We start from the raw sequence: 24445 nt of genomic DNA, 5'->3' as shown, positions 1-24445 counted from the left end.
TGAACAACAGGATATGCCTGACTCTCATAAATAAAGAAAGCAATACTCAGAATGACTTACATCTTTCATGACAAAAACCAACTAATGCAGAACTCTGAAAACAAGACTGAATGACAAACCAATCCCGGCCCTCCAGTTATTGCACAATAATTTGCATACCGCCGTGGATTGAATTATGCTATGTTTAAAGATGAGACAAACTTGCACCAAACAACTGCTTCTCAACTCTCAAGCAGTGTTCCTCCCCATGCCCTTCTGCCGCTTGATCATCTAGCAGTCGCACGATGCTGTCGTGAAATTTGCGAGACGTGGCATATCATTATGTGCGGTTAAGGAGTTGGTCACCTTGCACATCAGTTCTGACTTCTGAATTACTTCCTCCACTCAGAAATAGTAGGCATATTTTTTTTGAAAAAAATCAAACTTTATATACTTTGATTAACATTTAATCAAATTATAAGAATGTCTAGTATATAAAAATTATACAACTAGATTTACAATTCAAAATGATTTTACACTATATAAGTTTTGTAACTATAGATGATATATTTTATAAGAAAAACTTAGTGAAAATTCAACTTCGAAGACCAAGTCAAAAAAATACGTCTACTATTTCTAAACAACGGGAGTACATTATATACAGTCAAAGAAGCAGATGTGACTTCAATTATCCATGGGGAAGGAACAATGCTAAAATTGTTGCCAGGAGAGGCATGCACTGACACAGAACATATAATCCACGACCGACTATCAGTGCCAGTTCATAACCTCCAACACCATCAATGGTTCATAATTCATATGCTTCTTAATTACATAGAACACAACAAAATAAGGGCAAGTTGGTACTTACTAACGATTCCCTCACAACAAAATACTGACAAATTAACACGTTACCCGGTCCTAGATCCAAAGGGCAGATATTTCTTTTGCGTGTTCTTAAGGCATGATCAGCACGTGACAACGAAAAAAGAAAGTTGTAGAAATTAGTTACACTAACTACTAAAGGGCTGGATAGAGCTGGCATGGGTTAAAGACAGAAATGGGGTTGACCTTAGCTTAAGTTATTCGCTAAATTGCAATATCAAAATAACCAATTCACCATGCATGGCAGTGCTTGCTGTATTACAAATCAAGTAATAGGCCGCATGCACAACTTAACTAGTTACATGAGGACTCATAGTTTAGCTGATTTGTATCTTGCAAAAAATAAAAAAAAGTTTAGTTGATTTGTTTACTAGTGCTTGCGTAGCTCTATGGTAGGCATGCTTATCAAGTACTTTGGGTTGCCCTTGATTCTTGCTAAACTTTCATAAAAGATCATATGGTGCGTTGACAAGAAATTAATTTGGCAGGCCATATTATACTCTGAGCTAAACACAATTTGCTATGCACGAGTTGAGGGCATCACTGAATGGTAGCACCAGAACATAGAGAGGTATCTAATCTTTGATTACCTGCTTCCTTCGGTAAATTGGCATCGAAATATTTTGTCACAGCGGGGTAGTAGAGTACTGGTACGGACTTGTATTGCCGTCATATATGATATATTTACCAGCTAGCTAGCTAACACATTGCTGACACATGAACTGATGACCTTAACTGAAACCCAGTCCCATCATCGTTTCCTTGCCAAAAAGGCACTGCTCCATTATCTGTCAGCATCAGATCACTCATTCTGGGAGAGGGACCTCACAACCACTCGAAACCTCCATGCAGCCGCCAAAGAAATTTTACTGGTACTTGAAAGCAAGTCAGGATTGACTTTCCCAATATCAACAACAAGAGTACCAGCTCTAGTGCACTGTATACCCAAGTGTCGTAATCGACACTCTGAAAGTCATCAGCTAATCGGATTCTCTAACGATCATTTAGGTGCCAAGTGCACGGCTTACGCGATGCTTCACTCCAGTCAAGTGCCTAATCACAACGTACTGCTGTTTCTTGAGCTCTTACCTACTTACCCTATTCATAACGCGCGGCTTCTTGAGCTCTATCTACGTACCAACCTATCATCGATCATCACATGCCTGTCACATGGCACGATAGGGACGGACTCAGAAACATCTCAGTTGCTCCAAATGGGCAGGTGAGTGGAACCTATCATGGATGTAGAGACGAAAGCTACACACGACAGGTCCACAACAAATCAGAGAGAGAAGTAGGTTTGTTTGTTGTCATGCACGTACCTCGCCACTGATCAGTGTTCATGCATCCTCATGAATGCGGTTGGCTGCTTCTGCTCTGGCGGCTGAAGCAAGCAGCACCCAAATGCCGTGACGTCTGAGAACTGCATGTAGGACTGAGAACTAGTCGGTGACTCGGTGTAGACGCGCGCCAGAGGTTGACTGTAACGGGTTCAAGTAAGAGTAGTTTGCTCGCCTTTCCTTGAGCGGTTTCGCATGAACTGGTCGGTGGTGCACGAGTCTCAATGAAGGAGATCTCTAGGATAAATCATTGGTGCATGGAACTTACTGTTTGGTGAGATGAGACTCTTAGCATATGTGGAAGTGCTCCTTGCAAAAGGCATGCGCTCTGTACTGGTGGAATGCCCAGTGCATGTGCAGAGTAGCAGAAGGATATTGCCGCTGCCACGGCTCATATCAATGGTCAAAGACTTCACTATGCTTTTGCTCGGTGCCCCAGAGCATCAGCAGCCATCTTAGACCCATAACGCACTGCAAATGCGGCACGCAACGCTCAGCACTGCGAGGTTCGTTAGGGTGGTAGCAACATCGCAGCAGCAACATACCGATCATTGTGGCTGACGACGTCGTTGTCGGCAGCGGCGGCGGCAGAGGGCAGATGGACACCACCGGGACCGGAGCAGCAGCCGCCTGGTCCCCGTGCCGGTCGCGCCGCTGTCGCCTGATCCCGCGGCTGCTCGGGTCCAGCTTCTCTGAATCTGCTGGACAATGAGATGTACATGTCAGATAAGAGAAGCACGGCCTATAACTGATCCCACATGCAGGCTGCAGAGCGCAGAGCCTTCCCGGAACAGGTCTTCCAGTTGGATCATTTATTTGCCTTGCAAAAGTGGACACTCCGGGTTGCCTTCCATGGAAACTGCCATGTCCATATCTGATTCTTGATGCTCTGCGACGCTATACTGCTATGGATTACCTATCATCCAAAGTAGAAACATCATAACATGGCATCAAACAGAAAGCATCACTTGAAAAAAAGAGCAGGTTCTCCAGATCGGGCACAACTAGTTGAATGATTTTACAAGGCTAATGTTGACAAACGATGGATGATGGTGCAGTGAAACGCTACTTACGAGTTGAGCAGTTTCCAGATTTATTCACTGTGCAGATATACTCGGTCACTATTATCAAGATCTCTCTCAAAAATCCGTTATCATCCAGAAACGAGGAAGCACTAGAGAGGTGGCCCATTTCATTTTTACACTTAGTCTGACAGTAATGGTGTTGCTGCTATTGTACAACATCACAATAGCTCTGTTTGTCATGCAAGGAAAAAAAAAAGATGGAATAACAACAGCTGCTGATGAGCACTGAAACGATAGACTACCAACAAATAGCTGGCCCTGGCCTGAACTAGTCTTGGATCTAATTCTAAACAAGTTTCCAGCTGTCCAGCTCCAAGCCTCAACATCACTTTAACTGTAAAATAATTGGATCAACATCAGCAGAATTTCCAAAACACGCAAGAACAACATCACCTCAATGGAAAGTAATGGGACAAGGTAGAGTACATCTTCCTACACCATGTATAAATTATTTGCTTGTACTTCACTTTAACATAAGCTTCTGGCTTGCTCATCAGAAAGCAGCAGCTATACATATACCCATGTTCCTTCTGAAAAAGGTGGTTGTCAACGCAGAACTATCACTCTAGTTCTAAGTATATTCAAAGCAGCTGGACCTATACCAAGTATAGTAGCTGCACAAGGCCACGAATACAAAACTAAAGATTGACAAAAAGAACTATCCAACCACATACATAATGTTATGGAACAAATTGTAATTTTCATTACAAATATCTTACTTAGAATGCTAGATCACTCCATTGCCACTAAGATAATGTTTTGGAATGATTGCACTGAAATTATAAAAAGAGCAAAGAATGTTTACTTAGTAGCATTAGAAGATTTTGATAGTACTTGTAGTCTAGGGCCCTACCATGACTGACACATCTTTCATACATAACACCTGCTAGAATATCTAATTGTAACTCAAAACTAAACACTAGAACAGACGAAAGGTATGCTACATGGATGAGGCAATTGAAAAAGTTCTGTACAAACATTCCTGTCAATCTTACTGCTACAAATGCAAGGAAAGAGCTTAGTAACCCCAACATTATTATCTACTTAAAAGTCACTTGCAAGTCCTGAACTAAGAAGCACATTCATATGAGCTCTTGAAAGAACTAAGGTAATCAAATGATGAATATAGTACATATAAAGACCATCAATAATACAGCAGTTGCTTTGCCATTGCAAAGTCACAGATCTAGTAAATTTTCAGAAATTTTCACTACTTCTACAGATGGCAGAATATCAGATGAGACCGTGAGAAATTGCAATTCTGATGAGAATTCCATGAAAATGAAATGGTCAAAGTTTCTAAAAAAAAAGATAGGGGAGGGCATGTACTATATCTGGTATTCCATGAGAACTTTTGGAAACTTCCACATTTGAATTTCACACCTTTTCACCTAAATGACATCTTTACCTGATATTTCCCCTTTACAGACAGCTGACAACTTATCTGTGAGCAGAGGTGAACTCGAGCTGATTGCACACTGAAAGCTCGTTAAAGCAGAAAATGGTTCAGGATTGCACTTTGCATCACCATGGGATGGGATAAACTCTTGTGAACAGACAAATGAACTCTTAGGAGACATGGAAGCAATGATCTAGCACATCAAGAAAATTTGCAACAATTATCACTTCTACATGTATTGAGTTATTCACTGTAAAAGCATTCATCATGCAGTCTAATACTCCACTAGTGCTAGTGCATGTGTACAAAGAAATTTAGGCAGTAAACAGTATACAAACCTCCTAGTGTTCTACATGAAACTTGTATTTGGAACAACATTTGAACCAACTATGCAAGGGCGATCAACCATGAACTATCACAGAACATTTGAACCAACTATGCAAGGACGATCAACCATGAACTATCACAGAACAAGCATATCATAGAATGCAAAATATTGTGAATGTGGTTACTGTTAAGATCTTCAAATAAATTTAAATGAGTCAGTTCAGTCCTCAATACTTCAATAACCAAGCATGCCATGATAAGCATAGTGTGCATGGATTCAGTGAACAGTCTTCATATATCTTGATGTCAGATTTCTTGTGGGTACAATCATATGGCCCTACTCGTAGAGCACAAATCTGTGGTAGTTGAGATAATTGGTTCCAGTCCCTTCTGCGGATATTTCCGTTTTCTATATATGACTTCTTAACTTAAACAATCTGCATACTGTCACATATCTTATATTGAAACAAGACTTATTAACTTCAACAAACTAAATCTCTACACTCTTTGTAAGTGACATATAATTGCTGACCTAAGCAACTCTTCTTTTTGTTACCAAAGGGTAGGGTGCCATAGCAATTGGGTGCATAAGACAGTCTATTTAGAACTGAAATTATCTTTACAACTTCAATATATCTCTCTGTGGCTTAAAACTTACTTACATTTTGAGCACTGTTTACCATAATATGTAACATTCAATAGCAACTCCTGACGGTTCCTTCATTATAAGAAAAGAAATGTATCAGTTATCAAAATTAATTTTAAGTAGTTTACCTCATTGATATCATCACTCAAGTCTTCCTTCTTGAAAAAGGGTCCATAACCAAGAGTTCCAGTGCACAGCACTTACCAACGAGGGGAACAGGCCTGGTCTATCAGAAGTCATGAAACAGACGGATCATTTTCTCTCTTTGGACCATAACCCAATCAAAACTTATCGAGCTTTTTATCCAGCATTAATCTGAAACCACATTCCTGACCCTGCTTCACCTTAATTATATATTGAACAAAAAGATCACAATAAATCTTTGGCTAAATTTTGAGATATGTAAATACTAGTAGGCACACAGGCAGCCTGTTTGTGTTAATAAACTTGATCTTCCTTAGATTTTGTGAGTAATCAAAGTGAATGCCCTGAGGTCTTTGTTCTATTGTTTGTGAGGGTAAGGTATGAAAGCTCACACGGAAACTATGGCCATAAATGTTGGAAGAGTTATCTTGGCAACTTACTTGTAAAAAGCAAGGCACAATAGAATCCTAAAAGCAAAAGGAATAATTAAAACAAATAAGGTACCAATGGAAGTTCGATGGAAATGTTGCCACATTTATCACATTGCAAACCATGTGGCAGACTCCTCCATCTACATGAACCTACGGAAGGATGCTTTACAAGCCTCCAACCTCGGCCCTGGAAAGTTCATGAGAAGTATCAGATTTCCCTTTCTCAATCATTTGCAGTTGCAAACTTTGTCAAGGACAATCTTAAAGTGGTAATCGCCCACTCACAACAGCTGCTATTAAAAAAGAGCAAATGCGCATTATGAGTGAGTCAGCTAACTAGTAAACAAATTTCAAGAGAAGAGATTAAAAAATACGGATAATCTCACTAATCATAGTGAAAAAAAATTAGTGACCTCTAACAAGGAGCCATGATAACACAGCAATTGAGTCAAGTAGCACAAGTAAAATAATTGACAATGAGGACTATCATTTAGAGAACTCCTGAATGGAGCTTCATTCATACTATATCTTGATTTAATGGTAGCTGCTTGCAAATAGTTGGATCACAATACTGTACTGTTCAGCATCAATCATGATAACCACAGCCAAGGACTATCCGCACAGCAGTACAGTCTTAAGCATCAATATAAGCTAATGCAGAGCTAAAAACACAAAGGTACTTCAGTGTGAAGAACATAAATAGTTGGAGACGGTTGCAAAATTTCAGAGATCTTGGCATGTCTGTAGTACAAAAATTCCCCACTAAGTAACTCTTTTCACAATTAATACTACACATGAAGTACTCCAACACCTCAAATCATTAATGAGATTTCCCAACTTACAATGATTTCAAGACAAAAACAAGATAATGACAAATGTCACTGAGAAAGTAACTACAATAGCTATCTGGAAGTAACAGCTTGGGAAACCAAATTCCTCAATTCAGCTAGATGTTCATCAGTTGAGATGTTCAATGTAAGCCTTAGGTTAGTCAACAAGGCCTCTTGCTCCCAGCTAATTGACCCACAAGTATATAAGGCCAACATCGTTGCACGGTAAGCATGCAACTCCAGCAAATGGGTTTCTTCCCTTGATCCATCATTATCATGTTCTGGTGTTTCTCTTTCGGATATAGAAGCTTCAGCATCATCAATTCTACTACAAAAATCTCCACTTTGGTAGGCCAAATTATAGTACTGTGATCTATGGGGGCTACTGTTAGGACTAGAACTACCAACAGAAGATGAGATACTCTCAGCGTCACTATGATCTGCACTTGTTCTAGTACCCCATTCATAACTAGCATAGGCATTTACCCCAGACAAGTTGGTTTTAAGATTGCCATTTTTTCTCATATTTAAGGAAGCATGCATGTATTTTTCACCCAGCATAAAGCATGGGGAATCAACAGCATCTACCTTTTCAGACAAACGGAGAGAACCTCTATCAACCAGCTTTGAGTGTCTTCCATCTCTATGTGGAGTCTGCAATCTCTTAGTGATTTCACTGCACTGAGGAGGATGTGTTGACAGAGCAGACAATTTTCTCTTCATGCCTCTAGACATATCACCCTCAAAAGCATTCTGGTCCATTGCACAATGCAATTGCTGGTTCTTGCCCAAGTTGTAACCGAAACTTCCATCTTTTGGTCGACCTCTGAATGAACCATCTGAGCATCTTGCAGGATACTGAAAATGATTAAAACGAGAACTCATTAGGGTGTTCCCATTAGCTTTTGAAATAAAATGTCTGCTCATTGGTAAACATCAAAGAACCTCAAAGTTTCAGCAATATATTTACTGAACATACAACAGTAAGAGTATGTGAATTGTGTGATCTAACTACTTATTTTGATCACCTTAAAAATAAATAAATATAGATATAGAGAATTTGAAGGAATGAAACATTACCTTCTGAGTCACGATCCATTTGTCATCTTGCCAAAGCTTCCTCAATCGAAGATCCAATGCATGCGCCTTCAACTCCAGTGAGGACCCGAGGAGCCTGACGAGATAGTGATTCTTGCCAAGCACTCTCACCACCTCAGCAACCTTCCACGAGTAGCTGTCAAAGGCCTCAAGGATACTACCCACAGCCCAGCATACTAGATCATCCGAAGGAGGGGGGCAAGGTCTCATCAACCTTCTTGGCACCCGTTCAACAGCAACAGTAGAGTCAACCGGACTTTGATGATATCTCACAAGGTAGCTGTGTCCATTGCCGGAGACGATCTCAGCAGGCCTCCAAGAACCAAGGGGCACCTCCGCCTCCTGCAATACTTCCACCTTGCTCCCCTTGAAGAATCTCATCGGGTCGTTTTGCTTCCAGAACTCTGTTAGGGACAAGAAACCAATAATTGAACACATTAGATCAACAGGAATCCTATACAAATAACATATTAGAGTAACAGGAGCCAAAATCAAGAAATTTCAACTTCTACAAGAGCCTATGTGGATTATAGGGAAATAAATCGCATCCTTAACTGAAACATTGAAAAAGTCACAACAGATTGAAAGGGAAAAAAAAATCTAACAGATACACTACGAGAAGGTACTGGTGAGTAATACGCCTTGTTGGCTGCTACAAATTAATTTCATTGATTAGGAATTCGAGCAATCAAGTGAATTAACCATTATAGCCAAGGCATATCGGCGAATCGATCTGTTACAAGTACAGAAGAACAAATTTGTAGCGAATCACTTGGGGCTTTCCGAACAAAAATGAACTAGCATATCTAAACGAGCAATTTGTGCCAGATGGTACCAAAAGCCTAACAACTAGACACCGATCAATCGAATAAAAGAAGAAACAACACGAGAAAAACACTCTTCAATCAAACAGCATAAACTGGGACTCGCGAACAACCCAGGAGGCTCCAAGAAAATTCAGCTCCAGTTTCCAAATGCCAAGAGCAACAATCCAACGCAGATTACGAACTCCGCCCACGCGATTCCAAAGAAACGCCAAACAGAACAAGAACATATTGAAAGAAAAAAAAACCATCAAACTCCGCATACCAAAATCGCAGAACGATCTGCGATCAAACACATCGAGTACCAACCAAGCAAGATCATTTGGTCCGAGTAATCATCAACGCTATTCGCCATCAAAATCGCCCATCGCTCTACCGTCCCCTTGGGCACCAACTCCCGCACAAAACAAGTCAAAAACATCATCACACCCCCCCCCCCCCCCCAAAAAAAATCGCGAAGAATCGAAACGAGCACGAACCTTGCGATCCCGGCAACGGCGGAGAGAATCGGCGAGAAACGAGAGGAAAAAAGTTCCTCGGCGTCCTCGATCTCCACGCGGCGTAGTCCTCCTCGATCCCCACGCGACGGAGATTGGACGAAGAAATTAGGGCGAATTCGGGAGGAGGAATAGAAATTTTGGTTGAAATGATTTTTTAATTAATAATTCGGAGGTGCGGCTGCGGCAGTTATATACAGAGGATGGGATGGGTTGCGTTGCGTGGTTGCACTCCCGAGTACGAGGCGACGAGTGTCAGTCGCATCACAGCCGTTGGATCGAAACGGCCCGGATGCTCGTTTAGGCCACCGCCAGCGCGTCGCTCATGGGCCGTCTGATCCGTATCTGATGGTGCCCACCGGATGGGTTTCCTGGTGGTCATCCCGTTGTCAATGGGTTGCCGGTTTAAATTATTTCCCTTTTTTTTCGAGACACCAGCTAGTTATCCATTTTTATGGATCAGCAGAATGCAAGAAGTCAGGTAAAATCCTCAATATATCCTTATCACGTGATATAGAGGTTAACTACTAGATATTTCCTCCGATTCCAATATTCTTGACATTTTGGACACGAATACATGTGTTAGACCGGTTGGACTACTCATCGATTAGCGACTATGTGTCAGATTTGTCGTTTGCGGAGTATTTTCCAATTTAGAGGGGAAATATCAAGTCAAGTTCAACGGCGCTCTATTTGTATCAGTAAGAATAATAATTGCGCACATATGCATATCTTCCATAAAAAAAATTGTTGTAATAATCCCATAAGGTAATTGAAAAGTGAGTTATTTCAAAAAAAAAAAATCTAGAGAATTTCCAGCGGTGGTTTTTTTGTGGTTAATGTTCAACGGTGAAGTTGCTATCCTTTTATTAGTGACAGTGTTATATTTTCCCCATTGGGCTCTTTTGAAATGTTTAGTTTACTTTTTCAAAATGAGCGTATGAAAAAAAAAAGGTGGGCTTTTTTTCTTGTGTATTTGGTGAACTCATAGCACGACTCATTAGAAAAGTGTGAATGTAAACAATAAACCTACTTAATATTTAAAAATGTGTTCTTTTTTGAATGTGTTCATTGTCAAACTAAATCATAGAAGTTATAGCCACTCCCTCGGAGCTTTACGATAAACTTCGTTGGATAGGTCCAAAAACATATTGATTATTTACACTTCGAAACTGGTGTGCATGCACTTGGGTGTCACTTTAGTTTTTGAAGAGCGGAGATTAAAGGGTGCGAACACTTTTGTAAAACTTTATAATGAAAGGCTCCAATAAGGACCTTGGTTAAAAAAGTATTTCAGTATAAGTCTTTATTTTTCTATGATTTCTACCACAAATGAACTGTTCTTTTGTAAAACCCACATATTATACATGGGCCAAAATTCTTGTTGGCATAGTTTCTTCCTCTCCATGGCCATAAATAAGTGTTATTTTGGATATTTATATGACCTTTAAATCACCTCCAATTTTTATGGTGACCTACTTTCGAAACCTAATAAAATTGTAATATTGTGATAATGTTTTTCATTCAAATCTACATCACTATTATATTAATAAATTGTAATACTGCCAGTCAAGAAGACATTTATTTTTGACCCGAGAGAGTAGCTTGACGGTTTACATGTAATATTAAGTTTTTTTTCCAATTTCCATGGCCATCATGGTCTAGTACATGCCCTAAGTCATCCTACTATTTATCATTTGGTGAGCGGCATTAATGGCTTGGCCGTCACGTTTAGTACTACCTGCTGTCCAATTTTTTTTATCTCTGATATTAGCTACTGTCGGTTTGACCCAACAAAAATAATGTAAAAAATAACACACAACACAAAGATAACCTTTTTACAGATTATTTAGTTAATTAGTTATTTAATCAAAATTTTGTGGTACCAGTAGCTTTCAGGTTCTGGTTTGGTTGGGGGCAACGAATGACTCCCATTGGCCATATCATTACATCTTTCTTGAAGACCGGTGTCAAGACAGTGGAGAGATCTTCTAACATAAGATTATCGGTGATGTCTTCGCTGATACGTGAGGCTTATTAAGAGTCGACTCACATGTTAGTGATGACATCACCCGTGATGTTAGGAACCGGTTGCGTTAAGAGAGGCCAATTTTGGAAGGAGACATCTCGAATATGTAGGACTGAAAACGAAGTACGGAAATTTTTGCAGGATTGCATGCGTCTCGGTTTTGGAAATCTTCGTGTTCACGTGTTCAGGTGTTCACGCATGGAACAAACCAAAAGCTTATCCCATCGGATGGATATACAAAGCTTCGTTCTGTCGAGAATTTGAGATGTGATCTTGCGAAAGGGTTATAGATCCCCTTTTATGATGATTTCGTGTACCCCAAAGCATCGGTTTATACGGCTCAGGCTCATTTGCAATCGTCAATACTGACTGTTTGTGTTTGGTCGCTGATCTATTTTAGTTGCTGTACCATCCACAAGAATTTGATGATGTAACGTGCTCGTGTCCAAAGGACCGCCATGAGAGCATCACCCAAACAGCTGCAAACCTCTTGTTCAAAACGGACATCGATTTAGAAGTTTAGTTTTGGTTAAAAATAGATGACGTTTTAATTTGTTCGTTTCGCTTCGCAAACATATGCCGTTTTACATTTTCGAAGTAGTATTTCCCACCAAATTAAATTGTTTATTGGTAGCGGTGTTAGAGGAATGCATATAGAATTTTGTAAAAAACTTAAGTATCATGTATACATTAAGCTACGATGACAAGTAAAATCATACAGGAGTAAAAACATACAATGCTATGGTTTGGAGTTTGGACTTCGGAGTACAGGAATCCTCGCCAGTTCCTTTATATCATGGCTAGATGAAATTTAGTTCCACATTTGTACAAGCACTAATGAAAGAAATAGAATATCTTGTTCATATGCATAACAGAGCTAGCTGGATGTGAACTACTTACTAGACAGAGATGCTTCTTTTGAGGCAAAAACAAGCAACGGCAATTTGGTTGTGCTACCAATCACACGTTACATGTATAGAATATTAGAATGTGCGAAGACACCAGAACAAGTATAAAAAGAATATTAGAACATGTATTATATGCATAGTGTTGGGAAAGAATTACATACTCCATTTGTATACAATTTGCAACAGAGTCAAATCATCTCAATTCAAATATGGACTTAAATGAATGTATCCAAAAATTGCTCGCATATGAGCTTGTTTCTGTGTTAATCCTTCCAATCTCCATCTTAACATATCAGCGTATACCTGATCATGACTGATCTACTTGTTTTTTTTTTTTCCTTTTTCTTTTTGGAACACAGAACTCTACTTCACTTGTATTAGAGGAACCAGATTACAGCTGTCAGGTCCATTTAAGATGCCAACTGAATCTCAATCTGTAAACAGAAGCAAAATCATTGACATGAGAAAGCCTTTTAGAAGGCAAAACAAGTAAAACGATTTTTTTAATTCAAAATTCCATTTCTGGTGGCGAGTAAGCATCAAATGCATTACAGATATTGAAAAACCAAAGCTGCCCAGGGAAGTTTGGGGGTATGGACAGAGGCACATGGTGCATTGCCAGATTAACTGATGTGCATTTCAAAGAACAATAAAATCAAAGTTATGATTTTTCTAACAATTGGCTCACGAGTCCTGAAGGGAACAACCATAACGTGATTTTTTTTTACTGTTGCAAGAACATGTGTGTTACATCCCCAGTTGTAGTGAACTACAACTAAAAAGGAGCATGTTCTGTTCAGCTATGGAGCAAGCAGCAAACAGGGAGCACAGAAAAAATTATACAAATCATGACAGAAGGATATACCAATCAGCAATCGCAAAGATATAGGAACAAACATTGGAGGCTGGCTTCCAGAAATAGCACAATGGCTTGCATTTAACAAGGATGAATGTCCACTAGCCTGAAGATGCCCGTCTAGCATAGGCCAGTCCATGTTGCAACGCTAGTGGTGGTGCCTGATACTTCCCTTCTTGGTGGCAACTAATAGCTAAGGTTATGCCTTGTCATTTTTCATCGCAACCATTTAAAAAAACACACAAAAGAAACACTGTAAATTGTAACTAGATAGCGTGCCATCCTAGACAATATTGCCAGCCCGTGACCACGCTCAGATGGGAACCAGTAGAGCTCCCGGGTTGTCGAAAGTTAAGACTAATCGGTGGTGAAAAAACTCTCTATATCTTGGCATCGATGCAATCCAAGAATGCTGAAGTGGGTAGCATTTCTCATAGCATTACATTTTGCATAACTTGGAAGACTGAAAGTCTGAAACTGGCTAAGAGAGTTAGAGAGCACATTACACATGTGTTTTAGTTCTCCAATCTAACCTGAGATGATTTCCTATCGTATTCACTTCTACTTAATTTGCATAATAATATTACGGGTGTCAAACTGAGACGTTTGGCTCATCGCCCTCCAGCTGAAATTTATCTCTCGAGTCCTACTCGATGCTGGGACACAACACAATCGAAACTAGATTTTGCGGTGCCAAACGATTTAATTTCAGAAAAATACCCAACACGTGTGCAGTTCATATTGATGATTTCACGTCTGCAACGGAAATATGGGCATTCCGATCACGCGCTATCATAAGCAATCGCAAATTTACCATCTTGTGGTGAGGCTCGGCTGGAAATCGGAAAGAAAGAGACCTCCAGGGCCAGGGCTGAAAGCCTGAAGTCATAGTCTACACGGCCACAAAATGGGGGAGTCTGATCCTTACAGAGGTGGGTGTGGGCGGAGAAGAAGGAGGTGGAGGCGGAGAGCCAGAGGAGGAGGACGCAGAGGAGCATCACCACCGGGATGCAGTGCACGGCGCGGCCCAGCGCACGCTCCAGCGCCGCCTCCCGCCGCCCCGCCTCCGACTCCGGGTCGTACGTCGGCAGCGCCTCCGAGCTGTAGTGGTGGTCGCCGCTGCCCTCCGACACGCGCGCCCCGCTCGACGTCCGCCGCATCCCTCCCCGCGCCCCGGGGGGAGACGATGGCCTCAGACGAGACGCGGACCGAGGCCGCGGCGGCGATCTCCCCGCGGGTGTGTGGGCGCGCTGATCTGATCGGCCTCGCGCGACGCGGCGCGGCACGGTGGTGGGTTGGCCGTCGCCGCCGCCGCCGCCGCCGCGCTGGGTGGGTTAGGCGTGGCGCCGTTGCGCGGCAGCGCTCCGTTTTGACACGCGCGCTTTGACGACGCGGTCTCTTGGTGCCGCGTCAGCGGGCCGGTTCGCGCTGGTCGCTGGCTCGGGTGATTCGTGGAAGCGGGCGAGCCGGCCGACTACCTGTCGTCCTGACTGCTGAAGCGGGAGTTGGACTCACCGGACTGGTTCGGTTCATTCCCTCCGGGCTGCCGACATTTTGGTAGGTAGATCGAGAGGTCAACATGGGCATCGCGCATGTTGCGTACTCGCGTGGACTAGACAAGGCTTGACCATGTTCACGAATCCGTTTGACCACCAAAATGGGGTGGTCGGCGAATTCTCTAAAATTCATAAATATCAGTATGAATTTGGTATAATTCAAAAGAAACTAGACAAATTTTGTTAATTTTTTTATTTATCTGAATTTTAAAATTTAAACCGGATCAAATTCGGTCACATTTTGAATGTAGTGCGGACTGAATTCTTTGAAAACCGTAAATTTTGAGCTGTTTTTAACAAATTTGTGAACCCTGACTGGACTAAACAAATATCACATGGGATCAACAAGTACCTGTTTGAGTAAAATATGCACGAGGATGGCCTCTTCCCTTCGACAGTTCCAGACTCGTGACGAGTCCTCTACATGCTCCATATGTTTCTCTTCCATGCAAAATCGAGACAAAGAAAAAAAAATACATCAACCCCAAGGAACGGAATGTACGAGTTTCAATTGTAGGCCCCATTTTGAACGCAGGAGTTTCATACGAGCTCGATTCGTATCCAATTCAATAACAGCAACAGCGAGATGATGCCCTGTAAGGATGAAAGCGAATGCACAGTTCAAACCTCGGCAGAACGATGTAATATGAAACCGACCGCTAAATTCAAGGCGTGTATCTCTACCATCATTCAGAGCACGATCATCGATACAGCACTCAACTTTTAACAGCCACCTCCCAGCAGAAACTTGACAGCTTCTTTCCCTCAGAGAACCGCTAGATGGTGGAAGGAATTGCACAATTGCAGACGAGGAAACAGTTTACAAGCAGCCTTGTATTGGTGATGGTGATCCGGTCCACACCTCAATTGGCGCACCTGTTCCTGGAGATTGACTGTTCACTGTCACAATATGATCTTGATCTCTCGGTTGATAGTAGATGAGGTACCGACCTCTTGCTGTACATACTGAATCTCTTTGCTTTCTCGCGGTAATCAGCAGGGCTGCATGAAATGCTTCAGCTACGGCTCCTACACCTGCACAAGCAGTGGATATCGGCATACCGCACACAACACATACCGTGGTATCAAATAGTTGACAAAATGATAGGAAAAGACGATAACTAGTAAATGCAATTGTGAATCGATTTACACGAATTTGCTTGTGAAAGAAAGAAGGTACATGCACTTTAGTCCCATATCTGTATTGCTCACAAAATTAAATTTTCATTTCCCTAAAAAGATATAATGTTTCTGTTCTTCATATTCATGTACAAAATACAACTCTTCTAAAATAGTTCGTCGACAGCAGATCTCATTTAATTAGTTTACCTCGATGCTCTTCCTCAGGTAACGGGAGCTTTGTAGCTTGCATATCTGCAACAGGAAACCCGAATAGCGTAAAAAAAAAAAATAAAGAGCATAAATTCAACTGATTACCTGTCGTGATTGTTTCTCCCACCATAATGGTGTGATCTAACAGACAAACGATCGGGTGATCGGTATCTTCTTACAAAGGAGTAACACCGAGTAAAACCACGACCCTTTCTTATACGCTTTGGAGATCCATCAGAAGAACCACTCTTGGACGGGCTTCTATCATGATCAGATGAGGGTGGTCTTGCCCTGCGACTGCAAGGTGGACTAGCACCCTTGCTGATGCTCCCACGAGATCAATGATGCAATGTAGGGCTATGGCCAGAACTTCTTGTAGATGACCTCACATGGCTGCTCCTTAGGCTTCTCCGAGAAACCCCATGAGGACTTCGGCTTCGGCTCCTCCTAGAGTGCTTTACAGGGCTCCTGCTATCACTTCGAATTGGGCTAATGTGTCTTCTTTTGCTCACAGGTGGGCTTCTGCTCATATTTCTTCGCACAGGGGATACTTCTAGGCTTGTACTCTCACTCCTCCGTGGTAACTGCCTCCCTGATCTCTCAATGGAACTTCTTTTTCGATCATTAGAGGGACTAGTACTTCTGCTTCTACTTCTGCTCCTAAAAAGTGCTTCGTGTGGACTTCTGCTAGCACTTCTAGATGGGCTCCTGCTGGATCGTTGTCCACAAGGGCCTACACTGATGCTCTACCTGCATGGACTAGTGCTCCTACTGCTTTCGACAGGGTGGGTGGGGGTTCTACCACGACTTTAATGAACAAGACTCTGGATTACTGACCTCTTGAGGCTGACAGATGGCCTTTTGAATGAGCATCTCCTTGGACTGATACTATTATCTCTCCCTTTGGAAGCCCTCTTACAACGCCTCCTGAGTTTCTGCTCGCTACTTTCTTCACCACAAGTTATATAGTTGGGGAGAATTGAGTTACCAGCTGTCACTTTATCTGTGGCATCACAATCACGTAACACAAGGGTTTTAAATAACTAGAGTTAGGATATCTCTAATATCTATAAACTCTATATAAAAGATTAAGAATGCTTGAATACTTAAATCTCTGTAGTCTATCTGATGTGTACCACACTGCTAAAGAGGCCTACAATTTTCACTTGCCATAGACCCATGGTCTTTGCTCTCCACATGCATACCACAATTCACTAGAACGACAGGTGATGATCCATCAACTTCAACACATTCAATCTTCCTCAAGACATCATCTCCAAGAATAAGCTTGCCAAACACAGATTCTTCCTGGAAAATTCGTTAAGGGTTATATCTCATGAAACTGGACTAGACTGAGAAACAGAAGGTATCTTGAGATCTACACGAACGAAAATATTCCTGCAGATTCTGAAGTAAATCTTCACATTTTCTTCACTAGTTATTAACATGCTAATATGGCCTATGGAACACGGATACTCCGTATTTGTATTGGATATGGCATCCGATACGGATACGGCGCCGTTACGTATCCACGCCGTATAAAAAAAATGATCAGCAAAATCAGAATACATCAAGGATACTTCTGTGATACTTCTTCGATACAGCCTGGCCCAATATCTAGCTCTTCGGCACGTTAGCTACCCTAAATGACATCTCGTCTCGCCACACCGCCGCCCGCGCCCCACACTGCTCCCTCTCTATCGCCAGTCACCACCACATTGGCGATGCCATGCAAGCCACCGCAGCTGTGCCGTGCGAGCCGGTGACGCCGACGCCCTCCCAGTCGATGCCCGCACGCCTGTGCCTCGTGCACCTACTGACTGTTGTCCTGCTAGCGGGGAGCCGGCGCCCAGCAACGCCCTCCACCTGGATCTGATGAGTGGTGAGTTCCTCACTTCCTCTCCTCCCGGCTCCCCTTTTCTTCCTTGTTTTTCCCGTATCCCCTGCCCTGATCTGAATTAGCTCAGAGCCCCAGCAGAATGTAGTAGTCAAGGGTGATGTACTGATGTGTAGAGCAATTAGCATTCCGAAGATCACACTGCAGCAAAGAGAGTATTATGATCATTGTCATGAAACATTTTAATCAATATAGCATGAAATTGTTTCCTGAACTATTTAATATGCATGTAAATGACCAGGTTATCACATTTCATGATGAACCCTGGACAGTAGCATGCTATTTAGGATCTTGCAGTGCCACATCTCATTGACTTTGTTCCGTAAGTTTATTTGACACAAACAGCTGAGTTTATATGAGTCATGTTGTTTGAACTTCTCAAGGTTAGCCACTATATGGTTGCATCCTACTGCGATAGGTAATACTCTCTTATTATTTATCACTTTTAAATTGTCCATTCTTTTACATGTCTAACAGTTAAGTGTAGCATATATGCATATATTGCGATGGATTTGTAGCTATACAAGAAATGATCGGATCCAAAATAATGATATACATGATAGGATAGGGGTAGCACCAATTGAAGAAAAGCTTGTCCAACATCGGTTGAAATGGTTTGCACATATTCAACAGAGACCTCCAGAGTCACATATGCATAATGGGATACTCAGGTGTGCTGATGATTGGAAGAGAGACAAGGGTCGATCAAACCTAACATAAAAGGAGTCTATAAAGAAAGATTTGAACGAATGAAATATCCCTAAAGAACTATCTGTTAGACTTATATTAGGCATTAGCTATGCATGGCCGCACATATGGTGCATGGCCAGGCCGCACGTATCGTGCATGAGCCGATCTCCGGCGCTTGTATCACGCACGTTAGGCTGGCTCTCCCTAGATTCTCTCCTGGTCTGTTGTTTCTATAAACCGGAGATAGAGATATGGTAGTAGAGCGCCTATATATGTAACCCCATCTGGTGATCTGGTTAATTAATTCGATTTGCGTGATCATTCCGCTATCATCCAATATAATCGTTGGTAATGGGTCCTTGCTGCCTGTCACCGCCACTGGTTCTGCCACTATTCCTACTGCTCGGGGAAACTTATTTCTTTCTGATATTCTTGTTTCCCCCCACATTATTAAAAATTTAATTTTTGTCCGTCGCTTTACCACTGATAATTCCTGCTCTGTTGAGTTTGACCCGCATGGTCTTTCTGTGAAGGACCTTCAAACCAGGAACGTGATCATCAGGTGCAATAGCACTGGGCAGCTCTATCCGCTCCTTCCGGCGTCAGCACATCAGTCTCCTCAGGCTCTTCTCGCTGACACCCAGCCCTCCGTCGTTTGGCATCGTCGTCTCGGTCATCTTGGTCATGAGGCTCTCTCTAAGTTAGCTAGCAGTTCTGCTATCTCTTGTAATAAAAACGACCCTACATCTATCTGCCATGCTTGCCAGTTAGGTCGTCATGTTCGTTTGCCGTTTGCCTCATCGTCATCGCGAGCTAGTCACACCTTTGATTTAATACATTGTGATTTATGGACATCTCCCATTGTTAGCATTTCTGGCTATAAATACTATCTCGTTGTTCTTGATGATTGCTCACATTTTTCATGGACTTTTCCTCTTCGCCTTAAATCCGAGACATTTCCTACGCTTGCTAACTTTTTCTCCTTTGTGTCCACACAGTTTGGTCGCACCATTAAGAGTGTCCAGTGCGACAACGGTCGTGAGTTCGACAATTCCACATCACGCACCTTCTTTCTCACTCATGGCGTCGACCTCCGTATGTCATGCCCCTACACATCTCAGCAGAACGGTAAAGCCGAGCGCATCCTTCGCACCACCAATAATATCATGCGGTCCCTTTTGTTTCAAGCTAGCCTCCCTCCCGCTTACTGGGTCGAAGCCTTACAAACAGCCACACATTTGCTCAACCGTCACCCCACCAAAACACTTAATTTTGCCACCCCATATTTCGCCCTCCATGGCGACCATCCCTCCTACTCCCACCTACGTGTTTTCGGTTGCAAATGCTACCCCAACCTCTCCTCCACGGCTGCCCATAAGCTTTCGCCTCGCTCCTCCCTATGTATCTTCCTCGGCTATGCCTCAAACCATAAAGGTTATCGCTGCCTTGATCTTTCCTCCAACTGCCTTATCATCTCTCGTCATGTCGTTTTCGATGAGTCCTCCTTTCTGTTTGCTGAAATGTCCCCCCAAACATCTTCATCCGACTTTGATTTTCTATCGGAGTTCGACGTTATACCGGTCCCCATCGGGCCTCGTTTGCTTGGCTGTGTTAATGCATGTCGTACTGATGCTGTCACCGACCATGGTGCTCGTCGCGCTGCCCCTGTTGATCTCCCATCACAGGATGTTGCCAGCACGGCCCCCACAGTCCCTGCTGCCCCCGTAGGATCTGCACCTCGGGTCGTTGCCAGCAGGGCTACCCCGGTGCAGCCCTCCGGTACTGCCTCCCCTCCTACAGCACCCAAGGGGCCCTCTTCGTCAGGACCTGCCGGGCATGCACCGACAGCCGGTGCGCTGCACGCGCCCGCTCCGGTCCTAGGGGCTGACGTTGCACCTGCGGCTCCTGTCGCCCGCACCCAGGCCGGACCGCCTAGCGCGGCTTCCCAGGCTTCTGACGCGTCCGTCCAGGCTTTGCGTGAGCCTGACGTGCGCGGGTCTGTGGCCGAGCGCGCGCTGACTGCCTTGGCTGCTCAGGCTGCTGCGCGCCCTGTAGCAGTGCCAATCCCTCCGGTAGTCAATGATCATGCCATGACTACCCGGGGCAAGCACGGTTTTCGACAACCAAAAGAGCGTCTCAACCTGCATGCTTCGACACTCTCGCCTCTGCCAAAGACCTATCGTGGAGCTCTCGCCGATCCTAATTGGCGCGAGGCGATGATTGAGGAGTTCTCTGCACTGCAGACAAACAATACTTGGGCGCTTGTTCCACCACCATCCGGCGCTAACATCGTTACAGGCAAGTGGGTTTTCCGTCATAAGTTTAATCCTGATGGTGCTCTTGATCGATACAAAGCTCGTTGGGTCCTTCGCGGTTTCACACAACGGCCGGGTGTTGATTTTGGTGAGACTTTTAGTCCTGTGGTCAAGCCCGCTACTATTCGTACAGTACTCATAGTTGCCCTCTCACATCATTGGCCGATACATCAGTTGGACGTTAAAAATGCTTTTCTCCATGGTACTTTATCTGAGACAGTCTATTGTGTGCAACCATCTGGTTTTGTTGACCCTGCTCACCCTGATTTTGTTTGTCGACTCAACAAATCATTATATGGTTTGAAGCAGGCTCCGCGTGCTTGGTACAGTCGGTTTGCCTCCTATATTATGTCTCTTGGTTTCATTGGTGCTCGCTCAGATACCTCGCTCTTTGTTTTTCGTCGTGGGACAGACACAGTATACTTGCTTCTCTATGTTGATGATATTGTGCTCACAGCTTCCTCAGAGTCTCTGCTTCGAAAGGTTATTGATGACTTGCAGCATGAGTTTTCTATGAAGGACTTGGGCCCCCTGCATCATTTCTTGGGAGTTTCTGTGTCTCCACGGGACGGTGGTATGTTCCTATCCCAGCGCCACTATATATTTGATATTCTTGAGCGAGCAGGCATGACTGATTGCAAACCCTGTTCTACACCTGTGGATACTAGCTCCAAATTGTCTTTGGACGGGTCGCCTGTTGCTGATCCTACACACTATAGAGGTCTGGCTGGTGCTTTACAGTATCTTACATTTACTCGGCCTGATATAGCTTATGCAGTACAACAGGTTTGCTTATTTATGCATGATCCTCGAGAGCCTCACTATGCACTTGTCAAGCGCATTCTTCGCTATCTTAAGGGCACCCTTGATCATGGACTCCAGCTGCATTGCACTTCTCCTGTTGATCTTGTTGCTTACAGTGATGCTGACTGAGCTGGCTGTCCAGATACGAGACGCTCCACTTCTGGATATGGTGTGTTCCTTGGTGATAATCTGGTCTCTTGGTCTTCTAAACGGCAGCAAACTGTTTCTCGCTCGAGTACTGAGGCGGAATATCGGGCTGTTGCCAATGCTGTGGCTGAGACTTGTTGGCTGCGCCAGTTATTGCATGAACTTCATCATCCGGTTGCTCGTGCTACTATAGTGTATTGTGACAATATTAGTGCTGTCTATCTGTCCACCAATCCAATTCAGCATCGGCGCACGAAGCACATTGAGATTGGTCTTCACTTTGTTCGAGATAAGGTGGCTGCCGGTGCTGTTCGCGTTCTTCACGTACCTACCACCTCTCAGTATGCTGACATTTTCACCAAAGGATTGCCTTCTTCAGTTTTTGGTGAATTTCGATCCAGTCTTAACGTCCGCTCCACTGCCGCTACGACTGAGGGGGGGGGGGTGTTAGACTTATATTAGGCATTAGCTATGCATGGCCGCACATATGGTGCATGGCCAGGCCGCACGTATCGTGCATGAGCCGATCTCCGGCGCTTGTATCACGCACGTTAGGCTGGCTCTCCCTAGATTCTCTCCTGGTCTGTTGTTTCTATAAACCGGAGATAGAGATATGGTAGTAGAGCGCCTATATATGTAACCCCATCTGGTGATCTGGTTAATTAATTCGATTTGCGTGATCATTCCGCTATCACTATCCACGGATAGAAACGCATGAAAGTTAGCAATCCACGTGTCAAAATCATAACTTATGCATTAGTCTCCTTACCGTTATTACTTTTATTATTACTAGTACCTTTATTATCATTATTGTTTTCTCATCATCTTTTTAGATCTTGTGTGTTTCATCTCTAGTCTATCCCAATTTGCTTAGGACAAAGGCTACTGCTGCTGTTGTAAACTGTTCATTCCTTGCAAGTTCAGTAAACTTTGGCATGTCATTACTAAACTATCAAAAATTGTCTCTGATCCAAGTGTTTCTACTGTTCTGTCTAGTGTGTTGATTTGCTGAATGATGAATCGATGACTGATGGCAGTGTGCCCTGCTATTCACTTATTTAGTTATTTGTATATGTAGCCACCTCCTTGTAGCTCTTCTTGGTAATGGCAACTTCAAGCAGTGGTGTTGATGCAACCTCCACCAACATCAAGGCTTCATTGTGGGATTATGTCACAATCATAGATGTAATAGAGCTATATAAATCACACATCAGCAGCTACTCCAGAGCAATGAGCCAAAAATTGTCATTACTGACACTTAGGAATGGATAATGTCTTTCGTGTCCATGGAAAGGTGCAGAACAACTGAACATGTAAAGGAAGATTACCTGTGCATAATGCTCAAAAGTTCTCAGCTGTCTTTGGAACAACATCAGCAAACAACTGCAAGTGGACAGAATTTATGATTGTTAGCCAGAAAAGAAAAACTGACAGGACAGCCTGCAAGTCATCACCTTGAGGCTTCAAAAAAGAGGATCGGTGAAGACCTAGAGGGGATTCAACAATAATACATATCCTCTAGTGATAACTCATATGGATAAGGCCTATATGGGCAAGCATTTGGATTTAAATCTTAGGTATTCGTATGAACTTGAACTAAATCTTGAAAGTTTCCAGAAGGAAACCATACAGACACCTGCTTAAGAGGGAAAACATACCTCAAAAACCATTTCCCCTGAATAATCATCACCGATCAACACATCTAGAAAAACACAGGGATTCTTCTTTCTTGCCATCTTCTGTAGCACTCACTGGCTGATAATGAATCAGGATGCCTTACTCTGACTAAAAGAAAGAACAACACCAACTTAGTATGCGATGCATGACACATTCAATGTACTCACAAAGATGGAGCTGAAAGAATTTAGTTGAACGCAGAAAGCCCCTAGGACAACTTAACCTACCAGCAGCAAATGCATACCAGCAAATACATAGTAATTCCTTTCTCAGATATGAGTTTCTAAGCCCCCCCCCCCACACCACTGGATCAAAATCATCTGACTTCAACACGGTGAAATGTAAGAGGATGAACAATACCGTGACTGTAAATACTGTAGCAAACTACACTGTAGCTAGAAATACTGTAGCATCATCACGGTATTATAGTATCAGATCTGATCCGTCCGTCCTAAATCTAACGGTTCACGTCAATTTAAAGTCACCCAACTTCACCTATTGGTAAAGTCAAGGATCCCACCCCCCCCCCCACACACACACATTCCAAAACCTACTTTCAACAGCACTAGTACACACCATCAATATGAACCTGGTGAACCCATGTCGTGCTCCAGCCTCCATGCTACGGGCCCAAGGCCTGCGAGGAGAATGACGATCCAGTGGGCCCATGCGTAGCGGCACGGCCCTAAAAGCAAAACCCACGTTACGCGTAGAAGAGGTTTGCGAAATAATCCGAAGAGCTCACAAAA

At 43.1% G+C, this 24445-nt stretch overlaps 2 protein-coding genes across 20 annotated transcripts; both read right to left on the bottom strand.

The window, feature by feature from the left end:
* Window positions 1–9658, bottom strand: LOC133883473 (uncharacterized). Of its 19 annotated transcripts, none has more exons than XR_009902893.1 (8): window positions 9468–9658; window positions 8147–8568; window positions 7655–7924; window positions 3278–6423; window positions 2750–3120; window positions 2473–2675; window positions 2187–2287; window positions 1–2097 (listed from the first exon to the last, which is right to left on the bottom strand). XR_009902893.1 is itself a non-coding variant. In XM_062322810.1 (4 exons), exons 2-4 carry the CDS (start codon window positions 8543–8545, stop codon window positions 6518–6520), a joined length of 678 nt encoding a protein of 225 aa, XP_062178794.1. In that variant the 5' UTR covers window positions 8546–8568; window positions 9468–9657; the 3' UTR covers window positions 6395–6517. The 19 variants fall into 19 exon arrangements, 3 of the variants coding, with proteins under 3 accessions (XP_062178794.1, XP_062178793.1, XP_062178791.1); XR_009902898.1 differs by having other exon boundaries at window positions 1–2675; window positions 3278–4881; window positions 5678–5733; window positions 5866–6423; XR_009902887.1 differs by having other exon boundaries at window positions 2187–2675.
* Window positions 9659–12525: 2867 nt separating this feature from the next.
* On the bottom strand, window positions 12526–14857 carry LOC133883506 (uncharacterized). The gene is made up of 2 exons (XM_062322855.1): window positions 14207–14857; window positions 12526–12856 (listed from the first exon to the last, which is right to left on the bottom strand). The coding sequence occupies exons 1-2, from the start codon at window positions 14436–14438 to the stop codon at window positions 12852–12854; spliced, it is 237 nt and encodes a 78-aa protein (XP_062178839.1). The 5' UTR covers window positions 14439–14857; the 3' UTR covers window positions 12526–12851.
* Window positions 14858–24445: the final 9588 nt, after the last annotated feature.

This window comes from Phragmites australis, chromosome 10, assembly GCF_958298935.1.
Source record: "Phragmites australis chromosome 10, lpPhrAust1.1, whole genome shotgun sequence".
Classification (NCBI taxonomy): Eukaryota; Viridiplantae; Streptophyta; class Magnoliopsida; order Poales; family Poaceae; genus Phragmites; species Phragmites australis.
Note: the sequence above shows the minus strand (reverse complement) of the source record. Positions and strands in the feature narration are given on the sequence as shown.